Here is an 18,575-nt window from a genome sequence, read left to right on the forward strand (position 1 = left end):
TTGGCTTATTGTTGCAAATAAAAAACACAATTTGAAGGAAAAAAAACAAAACGGAGTTTGTGCTGCTATTTTCTTTTCTTTTTTCTGACTTTAGGTGCTTCACTGCAACTTTGTCCTCTTTCTCCCTTCTCTGGTAAAACAGCTAGCCAACAGAAACACACCAGAGAGGTCCTCCGGGACGGGAATACTGATACTGAGGAGGAGCTCCGAATGAGATAGCTGGCATCCAAGTGTCCCCCTCCAAGAGAATGGCCACGCTGAAGTTAGTACATCTTTGTGCCAACAGCTGAAACATGACCAGGCCTCCTTCCCCTAATTAGAGGAAGTGAAAACCATGCACTGCTCCTGGAAGAGTTTAAAACCAGAAGTATGCAGTGCACCCACCAGCAGTGGGTGGGAAGCGCCACATTTTTAATACAACAGGACCTGTAGTAACAATTTATTGGTCACCAATTTACTATTTTGCCTTGGGAATAACTTGGGGTTCAGTGGATTAGGAATTACAGGAAGAGAATGGGATTGAACTGCCAACCTTGTGGTTTAAGAACAACCTTCTCATGTGAGTCCCATGAGACACAACCTTTTCCAAAATGTAAGTTCCATCAAAGTGCCAAATCCTTGGACAACCAAAAAGTGCCCAAGAACCTGTTAAACATTTAGTCTGAGATTCATTATACCCCATTTGCTGCTGTTGTAATGTAAGTAGTCTACGATTAAGCAAACAGAGACTTTGTGAGTAATCAAAGACCAGTTTTGCTTCCATCCCCCCTCCATACAGCAGCCAAGAGATTCATTTGAGCAGCGAGAGCACCCTCCAGAAGTGAGTTCATTATTGTATTTGGCAGAGCGAAGCAGGAGGAGGCCGGGGAGATATCCAGACATGCGGTTCATGGCAGGGATTGGCCACCGTCAACCCGATGATGCATTCTCAGACTTGTGGCTGTTTAGCTTTCACAGCCAAAGGGTCCTTACAGAGATTACTGTACGTATCTTTGACACGATGGCTGATTGGCATTTAATACATTATGTTAATATGTCACGCACTTCTTCAGGGTTTAAACAATACGAGATGATATAAAATTGAACCTTTGAGTTGAAGCTCCCATGTCTGTGTGACATTTGGAACAGTAATCCAATAGCACAGGGTATTTGTTTACACCCAAGTGTCCGCGTTGACAGTAGACCCCCCATCATTATTATCTCCCTTTATCATCATCTCCATTTGTTGAAGATGCAGTTTGCTGGAGTGTCTCGTTCGTTCAGATCTTTTCTGAGAGGAAAATAAATGTCCTGCTTTGGGAGTGGGACGGAAGGATTAGATGCTGTGAGAGGGTGACGTCCTCTGAGTGAGCTCGACACCTTTGTACTCGCACCTGTCCCTCTCATCGTGAGGACAAACCGCCCGTCCTCTGGCTCTAAGTGCTCACAGGAGTGTTGACTGAATTTCGAGAGGCTGTGGAGGGTGGCTCTGTTTTCGTCACCTCTTCCTTTACTCTCCTCCTGAATCTCTTTTCCCTAAGCTCCAAAAGCTCCCTTGTAGTTAAAGATAGGAAAAGAACCGGCTCCAGCAGCAGAATGAAGAGCGTAGTTAAAGACGTTGAGAATTTTGTCACTGGCTGGGACACTTGGCTGGTCGACAGCATGTGTCTGATGGCCTCCTACCTCTGGAGCCGGCTGTGTGATTTACTCTGCTACCGGAGGAGGCACAGGGCATCCACTTCACCTGCCATTCAGGTATGTACAGGCCTGTTTGATTTGTTGAATGACAAACTAAAATTAGATAGTGAAGTTATATTGTATTTAAATAATTGTCCTACTGAGAGATTATGAAACAAAAGTATGGAGTAAGTTTTAGGGCAACAGGGATCCAGTGCATTGTGCAGAAAATCACATTCCTTGTTTTCAGCTATGAATATTTGTGTGATTGATTCCCGATGAACTTAAAGCAGACGTGTTACTAACAGATCCTGTCGATTCAAAAAGTGTTTAACAGTAGAGATATGTGCAGATTTAAGGTGACGCTTCGCAGGTGAATAAAATCTTGAGGTTGATTAAACAAAGTTATTAAAATTGACAGCAAAATCCTTACCTTAACTTTATTTCCCCTTTTATGTCATTGCTGCTGCTATTTAGTGTTGATTTAATGTTGTTGGTTTTCGAACGTTAAAGACAATGCCGACGACAGATGGACACAAGTTTGCTCACTAATCATATTGTTCTAATTACTTTGACCTCAGACAACAAACAAGCATCACAGACGCATGCTTTCCCATGTCACTGATATAGACTCTAACAACCACTTTGACACCTACTATAATTACAGGTTCGTGCCTACTTGGGATGTATTTAACAGCTACTCTATATTTATTTGTTCTATAAATATATTTTATTTTATGGTTAGATATTTTAAATGAATTGATATCTGCTTATTTTCTACTTTATATATTTAATTTCACTTTTTGAATATGTTTATTTGGATCTATTTTTGTGTCTTTAAAATATATAGTTCCTTTGGCCATTAGCTGCTTAACTTTGTATTAATTCTTTCCCACGTTAACGCCCAGCTAAATGTCACATTTAATTTAATTAGATAGCTCAACATGTGGTGTGTAATGCTTCCAGCAGCAATATGGTGCTCAGTATCTGAGGGAAATATGAGACTGATAGTCATGGTGCCTGTGTGTTTTACTATGTTATGTCCAGCAGCAGGAAGGAGAGAACATGAGGTAACAAGTGGATGGTGTTTATGAGCGCAGAGTTTGGAGAATCTGCTGTGAAGGTACAATGAGCTCTAACGGTAGAGCTTGACAGTTATTGTAGCCCTTTAGTGATTTCTGCATTGCCACAGTGAAATATCATTGGTGTATTTATGCCATTGCCATTGCATCTGGTGGGACACACCAAATAAAACATTTAAGATTCCCTGCTGATATTCACTTGAGAAGTTCTGATTCACTTATCTGCGTCCCTCAAAACAAATAGGTATTGCTCAGTCTCACTTCACCTGTTCCGCAATGTAGAATGATAATTTATGCATGGAAAAATCTGCTTCAGAATAAATGAATTCGAACCATTACCGTGTCGCAAAGCCGTCCGACATCAGGCCGCAGAGACAAGCCGCCGAGCTCTCTCTCGTCTCCATTCCTCTCTCGGCATCCAGGAGATCCACGATGACATTTACTGAGGTAGATGAACAAGTATGCGACTAAGCTTTCTTTGCATACTGATACTAACCTTTAATACCCTTTTGACATCCTCCATACAAAAACACTCCTTACGTTTCCACACGGATAATAATAGTGCATCTAGGAATATCTTCCTCAGGTATGCACCACACTGTGCTCGAGAACAAGTCCATGGTGGTACACTGAGTTTCTTATCAAATGCAACAAAAAGAATACATTTAAACATGTTAACTTGACTTTTAAACTCTTTTCTGACTTGCCACTATTTCCCACTATAAATCATATGAAATCTGACATTTGAATGGGAAGTCTCACTCTCCATTTTTTTACATGGATGGACAATGCCGCCTTCTGTTCAAAACATAGGTCACATTTAGTCTGTGAGTTAATGGAACCTTGATGGGACGTATGTTTGTCCATTCAATGATTTATAGGTACAAAATAAAACCCTAAAATCACTCCTAAAACATACTGGGAGCCGGTAAAGTGAGGCCAGTACGGGGGGACATCACTCACTTACCTTCGTTTGCCTGTTAAAAGACGAGCAAAAGCATTCAGAATCACAATCATTTGCCAAAAGGCCTTTGGCTGCCCTTGGAAATACACGGACTAGATCATGCACAGTATTTCAATTGACAGTGACGGATCATGTACATAAAAAATGTGTACATTTAAAAAAACAAATTGAATAAGAATCTATAATGGCAGTAGATGTTAGAGGGTTATTAACAGTTTTTGATTTTAAGGGAACGCTTGGTAGAAGCAGCCGCTATTGTGACTGGTTGTTTTGGCGTGGATTGTTTTTTAGCGCCTCTTAGAGGGGGGAAGTTCAAACTGTTGGCGTCCAGGGTGTTAAGGGTCCGCTGTGATCTTTCCTGGACAGAGGGAAGGCTGGCACCAATGCTTTTCTCCGTAGTTCTGCTGGTCCCATGCGGTCTGTCGCTGTCCTGTTGGGTGGATGATCCAAACCACACAGCGATGGACGTGAAGACTGGATTGTTATAGTAATGGAGCGGCGCAGGAAGCACATCTTCTGCTGAAGCTACGTATTTATATGTAAGACGTCCAATTGATGTCCTTAGAAATGGTGGCTGTGTCGTCTACTAATTTCAATAACAAACGGGTCCCCCTGAGGTGCAGTTTCTGGTGTAAAGGGCGAAGACCAGTGAGGAGAGCGGACTTCCTTGGGTGGGTCGCCGTGAGGAAAGCCTCACCTGCTCCTTCTGTCTGTCAAGAGGTTTGGGTGACTTTGGAATGTCTCTGGGGTGATGGTGTCGAACGGCGAGCTAAAGTTCACCGACATGGTGAAGGTGTTGCAGGACGTGGAGCAGTCCAACGTTGACGGGAATCATTCGCTGTCGTGTTTTCCCGGTGGCTGCAAGGGGCCCGTCAGAGGTCCCGTGATGTCCTTCAGGTGGGTCAACACCAGTCTCTCAAAGGATTGACCACAGACGTCAGAGCAAGGGGCCTGTGGTCATTTAATCTTGTGGTGGAAGGATTCTGGACCAACTCCAAGCGTGAAGGGAGGCCTGTCTAAGACCTACATGAAAGGCCTCACATGAGTCAAGTCGGGTTGAGATCAAAGGATGTTTAAACATTAATAATGTTTCATAAGGCTTTACATTTTGTAGTTTCTCAAAGCGTGTCCAATCTCAAAAGGCATAAGTGCATGTCCAATAAAATCGCTCAACTTCAGAATACTTTAGCAAAGAGTTGATACTTTTATGGCATCTCAAACAGACATGTGCAATACACATGTACAGGGTGCATGTTGGGAGTCAATGTATTGAATCGGCATCAGACGTTTTTTACATAAACAAGTCAAAAAAGGTCCAACGCACAGCCGCAGAAAACGTCCACACGCCAAAAGAAAACATGGGAGAGAATAGTAGAGACGTCGGGGACATTAGCAACAGGAGTTAAGTTTCACTGCCGCCACGCACATTTAAGCCAGCAAGTTTCCAAGAGAAAGTATAGCCAGAGCTGGCACGCTGCGCGATGTTTGAGCGGAGAGTGGCGAGGTGACTGGACAGTCGCCACAGCACACAGCCCGGCTGCCTCCTAGGACATTGTGTTCTCCGGTGGGGAGGTGGTGCTCCATTTTAAAAGTTCACTTTGTCCCTGTGCCAAGTAAAAAGCCTACTAAAGAAGGCCATGCAGGTCACATTTAAACCATATTAGTGATATAATAAGTTGTAAAAAAAAAAGCTAAGTTTAGTTTCATCCGGCCTCAATTACTTTGTTTGGTCCTCATTCATTTTGTCAATAATCATGTCCTGATCCAAAGTGTTCACACATCACTGAAGTTTTTGAAATTGGAAATAATTTTGTCAGGGTTATCTGTCACAAATACCCGAAGGTAAACTTCTCCGTGTGCACATTTATGTGCCATTATCTGTTTTTTTGGCTGGTGTTGTAAGTACGGCTGTAGGCTAATGGCATTTTTAGGCGACTGAAATATTACAAATAACTTTGCTGAACTGTGTCTAAGCACAACAAAAAATAGGTCAACTCTTGGCTATTGCAGCGGCGACATGCTGTCAATAGAGTGCGTCTGTTTTACTTTAGATGGTTGAGAATACTTTGAAACTAACGGTTGAGACATATCGTTTTTAAAGTTCCCATCAAATGCAAAGGACTTGATTTAAATCCCTCTTGTAACTGTACTCTGCTGGAATAATCAGTTTCTCCTGTGAAATAAGCCACTCTACAGAAAACGTGAGACACATTAAAGGAGCTAATCCCTCCGCTGTGTATCATTTTACCCTTACGCGTTTTCTACGTAGACGTCTGTGAGCCAGAACGTCTTCGCGCTGCAAGGTCAACCGTCGCCATTGTCCCTCACTCGAAGGCGTGCGTGACTTTGTCAACACGGGGGAGACCGCTTCACGGCCCGTTGTCAGACGTCCGTCAGGATCTTCTGGCGTCCGTAAGCGTCCGCAGGCCCCTCTTCTGTTGCAGGTGGGATGCTGCCTTGAGTCCTCATCCTCTGGCTGCTCTACCCTCGAGGTATCGGTTGATCTCGCTCTTCTCCTGAATGATTTCCCCCTCGACCCGTACCTCCACGGGCGACCCTCCCGGGAGCGCGGCCCCAGACGTCGTCGTCGCTCTCGGGGTCTCGGGGACACACGAGCTTCTCCACCACGGCAAGGTGACAATCCACAGAAAAGCTCAGCCGGGACACACACACACACACACGCACACACACAAAAAAAACCTGCAATTGTTTACGGCTTTCTGATCTTCCGCGGCAGCTGACGACGCCTCCGAACAGTCTTTTAGCTTTGCCGTCACATTAAGTGAACAACATGTCTTTCATGCACCACTACAGTGAATTGTCACCTGCCGGCTGGTGCACACTTACTTGAGCTTAGCAGAGAGGGTCAGCGAGGACTTTGGCCACCAGTATGGAAGTTGTTACTTTCCTTGGCATTCGTTTCACTGTAAAGTGTAAGTGATATAAACACGACATTTGCTCCATGCAATACGCCTCAGAGGCTACGGGGGTCTGTTTACATCCCCTAAAGGGTTTAATAACCTTAAGGTACCGCCTTGCCCGGGACGCAATGAAGGTCACCGTAGTCACGCATGGAAACATTTTCAACATTTTTCAATGTGCGGCCGAATCCATGCGTTTTTGTTTTTGTACATTCTTCTTGCTGCTTGCGTGGATACGCGCCGCGTGATGAGAAAGCGGACTCCTCGCCGCGCAAATAAATGACTTACGTTGACCGCCATCTGTCAGCATCCGAGGGCAGGTGTGACTCTCTGTCCCCCCCCGAGTGATCGATGGTTGATTTCACTCCCATCCTCTTGAGATGTAACATGCGATGACTTGTCAGTAAACACGAGCTGACAGGTAAACTCCTTCTAATATTCCTTCCCCATCACCTTGTCCCCCTCCACTGCGCTGCTAAGCTCACATCCCCGTCGGGGACCCCGTGGGCCCTGCCCCTCAGTCTGCCGCCTGCGCGTGACAAGTATATGACAAAAATGGATTTCTCTTAATTTGTGGTAATAAAATCAGTTTGTGTCGTCTGGAAACAGTTTCCAGAAACAGTTTCACCGAACAACCCGCAAGTGCATTTTAAATTTTAGATATTTAAATAATTTTGACAATAGCAGGCGTTCAGTGTTTGCCTAGGAATTTAATATCTGTGCAACCCTGCCTGTTGACTTAAACACATGCTGTTATGAGAATAAGTCAGACATCATATTTTGAGTTAAAGGGAACATGGATTAAGGTCATGTTACAAGAGTCGAGTTAAAATAGATCACATACTGTCTTAAGGGAGGTTTACGGTGGATGTTTTTGTCAGTGAGGAGGCATCGTATAAATCACCCATGTCACCCATCTCTTCTTTCAGCAGACGGGCTGAACGTCGTACTGTACTCTGGGTCCCTTTAGCCAACAGCTGCATGTTCCTTTATGTTTCCTCCGACAGTCCAAGTTTCACGCATTCAAATGATAAGGAGATTTGAACAGCTTTTACCACGCAGAAAAAACCCAGCAATTCAGACCTTTGAATGTCAACACAGCTTCTATTTATAAGTGACAATACAATCACTTGTTTTACTTTGAACCGCACCTGTAATATGTTTGTCCACTCACGTAGACCAGACGTTTCCATATGTCACAGGGAGATAATGCCATTTGAATCAGATAAAAGGGAAACTGAATGAGCATTGTCCCCGTGAAGAAGTTCTGTGTACAGTAACCCTTTTGACAGCAGTGGAGTGACGGTGGTTGGCTTAACACTTGAAGGCTCTCAAATGTCCCACAGCCCGAGTTGTGCCAAAACCCCCACCCCAAACACTTGACCCCTGCTGACGTAGACTGTCCATTTACATTTATGGACACCGGCTCACTCCATTTTTAATACCGTCTCTAGTGCGGAGGGAAGCAGACGCTAGGGATACAGTTTGACGGGAACAGATAAGTCTTTTTGGCTTCTTACAGTCTAAGCTCACTTTACACAAGCTTTTGAAATCTTCATATGGATTGTTGTCGGATGGTGATCTCTAAAAAAAATTTTTGTATCTAAATTTGTTTGCACTCCAAAGTGAGGACTGAAGAATAGAGCTGGCTACGATTTTTGAAAAAGCATTTTTGTCTGTTTCACAGACGCTAGTCGTCCTATTTTTGTCTCGAGTTGGTGTCTCAACGTGACTTTTACATCACCGGAGGCCATGAGTTCCTTGGTAATGAACACAGTAGGAGATGGCAATGGTGCAAGTATTGACCTCATCCAAAACAGGATTGAGTCCCTCAGCAGCAAGATGGACAAGCTCATCAACATTCAAGAAAAGGTCCTCAACCGATTAGATGGGATGTCTCAGGACATTGACGGTATTGAAATGGATATGGAGAACCTGAAGGTTGACAAGGAGGAGATCCATATTCCACCCAAGATGGTGAGCCAGACCCAGGTTATGGGGCAAGAGGTGAGGGAGATATGCCAAGAGATGAGCACCATAATGTTGGTGGTGAACCAGCGGTCCGAGCAGCAGGCCCAGAAGCTCGAAGGGATGGAAAAGCTGGTCCTCAGCATGCAGCAGGTGATCAGCTTCATCGGAGAGACGGTGAAGAGTTCTAGGGTTATGGAGCTGATTTTTAAAGGTGCTGCTGCTCGGAAGGGCTGCAAATCCAAAGAAAGCAAAGGCAAGCAGGCCATAAAGGGGAAATCGTCTACGGACACAATAAACAAGAAGCTCGACAAGGTGAGACTGAGGGTCCGAAATGTTTTGCCAAAACTCAAAAACGTCTTTTCCTTCAAGTTGGAAATGTGAAAACGCGTCTGTCATGAAGTGGGTTTTGGATAAAACCAAAACCCACTTCATGAAGGTATTTAATGTTTTTACCAGTGTATATCAACACTGTTGAGTTTGTACTGCCATCTTATCGCAGCCCATCCATCACCACGGACATCTTGTCTTGTAATAGTGTTACAAAAGATGCTATATGTGTTCCTTGCTGACTTTGATTTCTCAGATCACACAAAGATCTTGTTCTTATTGCTGGTCTTGGCAGAATATGTGAAATTGATCATAGCAGCAGAGCTGACCACTCCAACTGTTCAACTTTTGCTCATGAATGGGGCTTGGCTTGTGTGTGTTGAGTAATGCGGCCCGGTTGAACAGCCACTGTCTGTTTACACTGGCCAAATGTGGATTTTAACTTTATGCTAATTGTATAGCGTTACGTAAGCCACTACAGAATAAATACGTCACCTGTAGTTTGCTGTGAAAGCACAGTTTAACTGACATTTCTACTGCTCTCTCCCCATGCTGAGTGCCACATGGCCTCCTTGGCGTGAGGCTTACCCTGGAACCCCCCAGCGGGGCACGAGAGGGGAGGCCGGGGGGAGAGAGGGGCGGGGGAGGGGGGGGGGGATTTGAGGGGTCCCGGTTTAGAATTGCTGTTTTTGGATCGGAGCGGCAGTGTTCGTGGCCTGAAAGTTATTTAACCCCTTTGAGCAGATGTCGGGTGTCAACAAATTGTGATGAGTCAGTCTCTCCCCCCCCCCCCCCCCCCCCCGCCGCTCTTCGGCCATGACTCACTTAAACGAGGGACGCTTCCGCCCTGCCAAAGTGTGTGCCACGCGATTCTACCGACCGATTCTGTTGACTTGGGCTCACGTCCTGCAGTGCAAAATAGCTCCCAAAAAATAGTTTATTGCTGGTCCAGCTGATAGTGCTGTCAAAGCACATTTGATTTAGAGCTTCCAGCAGTGTTTCAGTTTCAGCTGTGAGTTGGCTGAATCAAACGTGTCTTTTATCATACAATCATTTGATTTTATATTCAGCTTTACTGAATACAACAAGGTTGGAGTCAAACGCCTTGACACACCATAGAAAACTACCCGAGTAGTTGTAATGTCCGGTTATCCCACACTTGAAGTTATATTGTTGGTGTTGCATAGGGTGCAACAGTGCAGTCAGTTTTTTAAAAAACTTTGTTTTAAAAGAAGTTATGAAAAGCTCAAGCCAATACAATATGTGGATCATTCATTCTGTAGCTAGATTATATTCTGATGATTAACGACCGCGTGCCACTGTGACAGCCCTCTATGTGACTCACATTTCTGGGGATTTCTGTGGTCATCAGAGCACCTGTCGGGTCACAGCTCCATCATCCTCCACCTCCATAGGTGTGAGATACCTGACAACTGCTGTTACTACAGCCTTCTCACGCCTTCTCCATAATAAGAAAAACAAACAGCTGTCACTGGGGAAACACTGGAAATGTACCCGACGCTGTTTACCTCGCGACAGCATTCGGAAAAACAAACGTGAGACGCCCCGAGTATTGAATCAGGTTTTTTTTTTTTTCCGTGCTGACCTGATCGCAGAGTGTTTAGTGCGTTTCCTCAGCGGGGAAATGTGAACAACAAGCCCGTGGTCGCCTGTGATATTTTCCGCTCCGGGTCAGCGTCGCATTCCGCCGCTGAGTGCGACAAGTGATGAGCTATAAATGTCCATCTGCTGCGAACAATCAGAGGCTGAGCACCTTGGAGACGTGCAGTTAATGTGCTAATAACTAAGATGAAAAAAAGGGTAGGTGTTGCTCATCTCTTCTATTCCTCTTTAACTTACTCACGTAACATGTAAGATTCATTTGTTGTGTCGTGTGACTCCCCCCCCCCCCCACACTTCATCAAAGCAAACTGTTGCGGTCATTTTGTTGAATCGTATTGTGTTTGGTTTTTGATTAATGTTGTGTGCGTTACCCTAACTTCCTCATATCATGTAACCCTACTAAGCGTTGCCATCTTGTCTTTTTTGCTAGAAACCTACCTCTAGTAAAGCGAGTAAAGGGAATCAAGACATAACTCCAGCATGTGAGCGCAGTTCTCCACAAACCTCCCACAAGATAAAGCTCCATGGACCAAAGCTGTACCTCACCTCTCGCAAATGTGGAAAATGTGTAGGTTTTATGGTGCTTGCGGTCAGTAGGTGTACAGGAACTTGGCTTTTATTTTAAAATTCATCTTCATGTAAGGAAGCTTTTGTTTTTGTGGCTCTTTGTTTTACATGTTTTAGTTTACAGGGCCACCTCCAAACTGTGGTGTGTTGATTTTGTTTTATGAGAAAAAAACATACACTTTATTTACACTAAATTAAAGTATATCGTGCAGTTTGACATTGCTGGATTCTTTATTTTAGGCAGCAGAACTAAAAAAAATAAAAAATTATATAAGATATATAACATTTTAAATGAGAAAAATTGAATGTCAGGTTAACTGAATTGTTCAGATCATCTTTTGACTGTTTTCTGTTTGTATTAAACAGTTAAAGGACCACAAAGGTAGAGATGGGATAGATAAGCCCCCAATGAGTCCAGAGGGTCTGAAAGCTGAAAAGAAGATGAAGCCTCCGGACGCAGCAGGTGCGGAGACCAACTTCTATTCACGAGAAATGAGTAAGTGCTTGAGCTGCAATGCATTTGAAACAGTCACAGAAATAGCAAACCTTCAAGAATTATTTGCCATGTTCAGCCCTGGGCCGAAATTAGCATTTATTTGTTCTGCGACACAGAAACCAAGCTCAAAACGTCAAAGAGCCATTCATCATATGACCTTTCTCAGTGTTTGACCCGATGTGAGAAACAAAATCTGAATTCTGTTTTTGCACTTCTTGTAGAAAACATCTCCCTGAAGAAGCAGATACTGCTTTTCGAAGAGGTGCAGAAACTCAACAGGGAGAACACGGAGAAATCAGGTCACCAACTCACCGGAGCAAATCTGGATCCGGAGGCTGCGTCGTCCGCAAAGGACCAACAACCCGACGCCCCCGATCGCAGTTTGTTGGACGACCTGCAAAAAGGTTCGCAGGCGGCCGTGGATGACAAACCTGAAGTCGTTGAGGCGGTCAGTGAGGAGGGGGTTGGGGACGAGGTGAACGAGGCAGAGGGAACCGAGAAGGAACCAAAGCTCCACGTGGAGGAGGCGGCGGAAGAGGACAAGAAGGAAGATGCTCTTTCTGAAAAAGTAGCTGAAGCCCCACAGTTGCCTGCTGCCAGGTAGTTTGTGTTCACGCCTACTAAGAATGATTCTCCGTCATACATTTCTTCAAAATGTTACTATCGCTGTGCTTTGCTGCAAAAAAACCATCCCAATTGTTTACCTAAGCTGTAGTAAATTTAATATATTTTCATTTGACGATCTCACGTTGTGTTCTTGAGAATTGTGTTGGCAGTTTTTAAAAAGTTTGGATGCTTTACAGGTATGTTTAATCAAGAAAAAAAGAATAGATTCAACTTTAAAATAGAGTAACAGTGAGCTTATTCCCTGATTAATGTTCTCTTGCTCAGCGTCTCAGGAGAATAGAGCCTCTTCTATCAAAAGTTATGGATAACTTATGGATATCTAATTCAGAGATCCTACAGATGTTTTTATTATATTGTGTTCTTTGAATGTGGGCTCTTAGCCACGTCTACAATGTACTTGGAAACTGCAAAAAAAGTGATGACAAAAACTAACAAACAAAACCAACGTTTCGTTCTCACAGCAGGGACGACTGCAAAGATGCACCTTCATCTCCAGACGTTGGGCAGGTCCAATTATTAGAGATCTGCACAGTGAGCAGCAGCTTCAGTGTGACCGAGGAACTCTTCGTCGTGGAGGAACACACAAAGAGCCTTGTGATGGTGAAGGAGGACGAAGAGGTGGAGGAGGAGGAGGAGGAGGGGAAGAAGATGATGAAGGTGGACAGCGAGGCGGACGAGCAGAAGCTGGAGTCTGAGGGCTGGGCCGTCTTCAGGGCGGATGGGATTCAATTCCAGTTGAACCTGAAACAAAGGGTGGAGAGAGAGAGAAAAGAGAAGGAAGCGGAGAAGGATGCAGAAGGGGAGGATGGTGGGGAGGTAGAGCGGTACTTTATTGGTGAGTTGAGAGTCCTTCACAATATATCATGGAAGAAGATTTGAATTGATGGCTAAGAGCCATATTGATCCGTATGGAAGATTACATTTGTTTTATAAATGACTTTTCGCCAGAACAACAAATATACCAGCTTAAGTGGGTGTGTTTTAATTTAAAAACAACGTTACCATGGTTTGTCCACCAGAGAGCACTGACAAGATGATCCGTTTGAACTGGAATTGTTGGAACTGTATGGATGTTCCTCACAATCCTTAAAAAAGTCAGCATTAATAAATCAACATTTTCATGAACACCTTTAATAAATAAATGAAATCCTGATACGTTAATATTTTTCTGGCTGGTTCTCTAAGGGTTAGGGTTAGGTAAGTACAGCACAGTAGTATGAAGTAGAGTAAAGCAGGTGAAGCAGGTGGCCTCTACATGACGGGCTGTGCTAAAGCATTTTGAAAACATCTCTGCGTGAAGCTGACGTTCCTCTCAGCACGTTAATTTCAAATGTGTTAACTTGATTCCAGTCGGGGGCGCTCCCTTCCGAATGCCTCCCTAGGGTTGATTAAGCTGTTCTCACATTGCTCACAATCTATTAAAACAGATTATATATATATATATATATATATATATACGTTTTTTTTTTCTTCAGACACCTCTTCTCCTCCAGCGGCTCCTTTTAACCACCGGATAGTTTCTGCCAAACCCAACCAGATCGTCAACTTCTACACCATCAACTGGCAGGAGGTCCTCGGCGGGTGAGCACCGTTCCTTTCTCTCTTGACAGCTGACGGCGACTGATGGCGGGTTGATGCATCGCAGGGCCGAAGGCTCGGTAGGAGCGAGGCTCCCGTTCAACCTAATTGCGTAACCCTTCCCTTCTCCTCTGCCCCATAACTCCAGAGTCACTCCAGCTATTTTTGCCTCGGGACCGGGTGGTATGTGAAACAGAATCCCGGTGCCAGCTGGTAGCTAATCACTGAGTGTTAATCCACGTCTTCAAAGAGGAGACACAGCCCCCCACCCCCACCCCCCCGCTGAGATTTGATGAAATAACAGATTGAGCTCAAACGGTGTCCTTAAAACCGCTTTATTACGGTTATTGATGAGTCGTGGAAACACCGTCTCTCTGTGACGCGCGATCGGAAGGGGATGCCGTTGCCGACTGTGACTCAGCGACTAACAAAGATGATGATGTTTTCCTTCTCTCCCCCGTCCTCAAGGGGTCGTTTTGGCCAGGTGCACAAATGTGTTGAAAACTCCTCTGGTCTCACTTTGGCAGCAAAGGTCATCAAAGCCAGGAGTATGAAAGAAAAGGTAACGTTCGGTGTCATCATGCCTATTTTAGCCCTGTTTTGATGCAATAGTGAGAGAAACACAACATAATATGGAAGCCAAGGGGCCCAGTTTTCGGTGCCCATTAAGGCACTACAAGGCCACTTGGAACAGAAGCAGAGGGGATATTTCTCACCTAGGTGAGAAATATTTGACCTAGAAGAGAAGATGCATTGTCTCATAGCGAACAGCTCATCGATCATAGAGAACAGCTGACACTTCTCATTGTGTCCGTGTCTGTGTGTGTGTGTGTGTGTGTGCTCGCTTGTCTGTGTGTTTGTCTGCAACTGTGTCTGTTTGTCTACCTCTGCATCTGTCTGTCTTTCCGTTTGCGCCTGTGTTTTTGGTAGGAGGTGGTGAAGAATGAGATCCAGGTCATGAATAACCTGGACCATGCCAGCCTGATCCAGCTCTATGCAGCTTATGAGTCAAGGAATGACATCATCCTTGTACTTGAATAGTATGCTCCTTCTTTTTTTTTATATTTCCAGCACATATTCTTTCAGCTCCGTATACCTAATTGTTGTCCTTTATAGACTTTAATCTGCTTCACTCATGCCCTTTAGACTTGTGGTAAAGTTTGTTGACGATTTTATCCTTGATAGTGTGGATAACTAAGCTAAAATGACCTCATTTGATGTGCTCCTACTGGTGGGTGTTAGATTGATGTGTTTTGTGCCTTTGTCTTGCACCTTAGCGTTGGTGGAGGGGAGCTGTTTGACAGGATCATTGATGAAAACGACACGTTGATGGAGCTGGACGCTGTTCTTTTCATCAGGCAGATCTGTGAAGGCCTGCAACACATGCACAAAATGTACATCCTGCACTTGGATTTGAAGGTAACAAAGTCATTCAGATTCATTGCGGTATTATTTGAAGAAGAAAAAAGACGATGTAAACTAATTCCAATACTCCATCAATTGTTAACATTTCAGCCAGAAAACATTCTGTGTGTGAGCAGAGTCACAAATAAGATCAAAATCATCGACTTTGGTCTCGCTAGGATGTAAGTACCAGCATTTGCTTCTATTTTGTTGACAGTTTTTACAATCGCTTCAATAAAACAAAATGCATTTGTGCCCTGTTCCCCGACATAGATACAAACCGCGAGAGAAGCTGCGGGTGAACTTTGGCACTCCAGAGTTTCTCGCTCCCGAAGTCATCAACTACGACTTTGTGTCGTTCAACACAGACATGTGGAGCCTCGGCGTCATCACCTACATGCTGTAAGTAATCGCACAAACGCGTGCGAACACACAAACGGATGCCCGAAGACCGACCCTCTACCTCTCCCTCTCAGTCTGAGCGGCCTATGCCCCTTCCTCGGCGACGATGACAACGAGACTCTGAACAACATCTTGGCCTGCAAGTGGAACTTTGAGGAGCAAGAGTTTACGGACACGTCTGAAGAAGCCAAGGACTTCATCTCCAGACTGCTCATTGTGAATAAAAGGTGCACGTCGCTTTCACACACTTCACTCTGTGTGTTGCTGTGTGGTGGTCTTCAGCAGAGTACATTGTGTGTGTGTGTGTGTGTGTCATCAGTTGGAGGATAGGGGCATCCGAGGCCTTGAGACATCCTTGGCTGTGCAGCCCGGTCCTTCATCATCGGCTTCATACAAAGGTAGGGTTCACATTCACGGTGCGAAACTAAGAAAAAAAACTACACAGGTTCAAATTCAATCAATTGATTGTTTCTTTAAAAGTGTGTTTGAATGTGGTGAAGCTTCAGTTGTCAGGTCATTTTCTTTGCTTTATTTCACAGAAAACGATGTGCAGATCACGGCGTTCATCGTGTGTGCCTACTTCTGATAGTTGAGGTTGGTGCCTCTTATTTTAGCTTGAGATAATGTGTAGTCATTCTGTTTGAGCTGCTCAATTTCATATTTCTTGCAAAAAGAGATCAATACTTTAAATGAGCCTAAATATGAATGCACCCAAAACATCCACAAGATGGAGACATGTCTCAAGAAACTTAGTACTTGCCATATACAGTATACTGTATATATATATATAAAACACACACACACACATTGCGACTTAATCATCCCATTTAAACTGTCTTTTTTCAGGGCTACAAAGATGAGACGGCTTCAGCCGTGGCCACTTGGACCAACCTTCACGTCCACGCAAATGACCTTAATCTTCAGTCCATGCACCTGTGAAATGGGCTAAAATTCAAGATACCCCACAAACCCTGTCCTGATCCACTGTTGTTGTGTTTATGTCAGCGATATATACAAAAACAACAGGCAGTTAAAAGCACTTTAGTTTAGTTGGGATTAAATTAGACTTCAGTAATGAACAATTCAAAAGTAAGTAAAAATAACATTACTATTATTGATAATGGTCTCCTTCTCCGGTTGTTTGTGTTCGTTATTTGTTACCTCGTGTGTAGTATTTTGAAATGGGTCTAATGTCCCAGTCCAAGCGACTCATTTAGTATTACCACATAACAGTTTGATCGGGTGTCGCAACTTTGCCTTGAAAGTTGAGGTCTACATTGTACTATCTGCTTCTTTTTGAAATATCCACTTATAACCAAATACACTGTGCTGTCATTGTTCATTGCTTTTGTTTAAAGGTCACAGCATGATGTGTATCACTTGACTGAATTAATATGTGTTGCATTCATCCATCCTGTTATTATCTAATAATGATTATTATCGGGCTGTAAGTAAATGCTTATCTGTGGTTTTAAAATACTATTCAATTTCACATATTTAAGGGAATGGACTCCATTAAATTGCTGGATGTGTATTGTATGTTTGGACAGAATGGGATTTGTGCAGTTGGTGTCATGAGCTGTAGCATGTGCACTTTATAATGTTATTTATTTAGACATAGGTCATACATGAAGCTACCTTAGTTCCTTAGAAAAGGCTTGTGTGGTCAGATCCACCCACATTTTCTTCTTTGCTTTGTCCAGCTGTTTACGAAGGAAAAATATTTTGACTTCAAAACCAACCAAAACAGTGAAGGTCTTATCAGCCTAGTGCACAATTGTAGATCTTAATTGCATGTGTCAGTGGGTTTTTAGCAGCTATTATTGAAGCTCGAGCTAGAAACTTGGACGTATAACTTTTTTAAACTTCTTTTTCACTCTAGTTGCATATTCTGAAGACGCCTTTTCACAAATCGAAATGTTCATGCCTTCTGTGAAGGTTCATTAACGGAAAGTAATACACTACCTGCTTAATGTGGCTTAAGTTGATGAACTGTTGTTTGAACTACATTCATTGAATTTTACATTGTGAATGTTACTTTATTTGATGTTGAACTAGTTGTGCTAGTGAAAGAGGTTGTCCTCGCAGAGTTAACCATTTAAACTGCAGCATGCATTAGTGACGTGTGTACACATCCATTAAACTGTAATAATGCAGCAAAGGGTAGTGGCTTTCCTTTTGTTACCGTTGTTTGAAGCTTGATGTCATACACTTCATGTGTCGATGAAGATAATTGTGAATTCACACTGTGCTGAGAAACTAAAGCCCTTGGTAAAAACCATGTGCTTTTGTATGGAGAAGTAAAATGTATGCATGAAACGCTTTTTTTTTGCAGTATCCAATATACTTCACAGATTTTGACCCTTCCTAGGAGAAAGATTATGGTTTTCATTTTTAATGCACAAAAGTAAAGAGGAGTTTGACATGTATTTTATCATAGTTAAACGGGATACTGCTTGTGAATAGGTAGCGATTTCAAATTGTCACAGATACACAACTGAGGTGGTTTTACAGGATTTCTTTAAGAAACTTCACGATTCCGCGTCATCTCATATCTTTAGTTCAAAGAAGCGTTGTTAAACTTTGACTAAGAGGAGAACACACTGTTCCTGAAGCATTTTTTCTCTTTGTTTTCTGGAACGTTTTAACCCTTAAATACACAAACGCCCTCTGAGGATGAAAGTACAGCTTATTCAAGGAGCCTAATAAACAGCATCTGAGGGAGCCTCTGAGTGTAATATGTTTTTTTTCCCTGAGTAAATACGCCGCATGGGATGAGGAGGAGGAGGAGGATGATGATGATGATGATGATGTAGGGGAATGGGGCTTTTGACTCAGACATATGGGAAAAAGGTTATCAGCTTTTTATACCAGTTACGGGACGGACCGAGACGCTGACAATGAAAAAGATTGACAGCGAGGGAATTTGTGAGGAGCATTTCCACAAAGTAAACCTC

At 43.5% G+C, this 18,575-nt stretch overlaps 1 protein-coding gene across 3 annotated transcripts; it reads left to right on the forward strand.

Annotated features, from left to right (window-relative positions):
- Nucleotides 1–8,082: 8,082 nt before the first annotated feature.
- On the forward strand, nucleotides 8,083–18,336 carry LOC119209229 (myosin light chain kinase 2, skeletal/cardiac muscle). 3 transcript variants are annotated; one of them, XM_037458380.2, is made up of 15 exons: nucleotides 8,083–8,906; nucleotides 10,975–11,112; nucleotides 11,478–11,607; nucleotides 11,829–12,207; nucleotides 12,696–13,069; nucleotides 13,710–13,815; nucleotides 14,281–14,374; nucleotides 14,743–14,852; nucleotides 15,090–15,231; nucleotides 15,328–15,398; nucleotides 15,490–15,618; nucleotides 15,693–15,845; nucleotides 15,938–16,016; nucleotides 16,158–16,212; nucleotides 16,465–18,336. In XM_037458380.2, exons 1-14 carry the CDS (start codon nucleotides 8,376–8,378, stop codon nucleotides 16,209–16,211), a joined length of 2,490 nt encoding a protein of 829 aa, XP_037314277.2. In that variant the 5' UTR covers nucleotides 8,083–8,375; the 3' UTR covers nucleotide 16,212; nucleotides 16,465–18,336. The 3 variants fall into 3 exon arrangements, with proteins under 3 accessions (XP_037314277.2, XP_037314279.2, XP_037314280.2); XM_037458382.2 differs by having other exon boundaries at nucleotides 11,478–11,574; XM_037458383.2 differs by lacking the exon at nucleotides 10,975–11,112.
- The last annotated feature ends 239 nt before the right edge of the window (nucleotides 18,337–18,575 follow it).

Source organism: Pungitius pungitius, chromosome 15, assembly GCF_949316345.1.
Source record: "Pungitius pungitius chromosome 15, fPunPun2.1, whole genome shotgun sequence".
Taxonomy (NCBI): domain Eukaryota; kingdom Metazoa; phylum Chordata; class Actinopteri; order Perciformes; family Gasterosteidae; genus Pungitius; species Pungitius pungitius.

What these genes read in the sequence shown, in the direction of transcription:
- LOC119209229 (XM_037458380.2), top strand. Translation starts at nt 8,376, where the DNA reads ATGAGTTCCTTGGTAATGAACACAGTAGGAGATGGCAATGGTGCAAGT. An exon ending in GGTAGAGCGGTACTTTATTG is followed by an intron (nt 13,070 to 13,709) that starts GTGAGTTGAGAG and finishes TTTTTTCTTCAG; the next exon opens with ACACCTCTTCTCCTCCAGCG. An exon ending in CCAGGAGTATGAAAGAAAAG is followed by an intron (nt 14,375 to 14,742) that starts GTAACGTTCGGT and finishes TGTTTTTGGTAG; the next exon opens with GAGGTGGTGAAGAATGAGAT.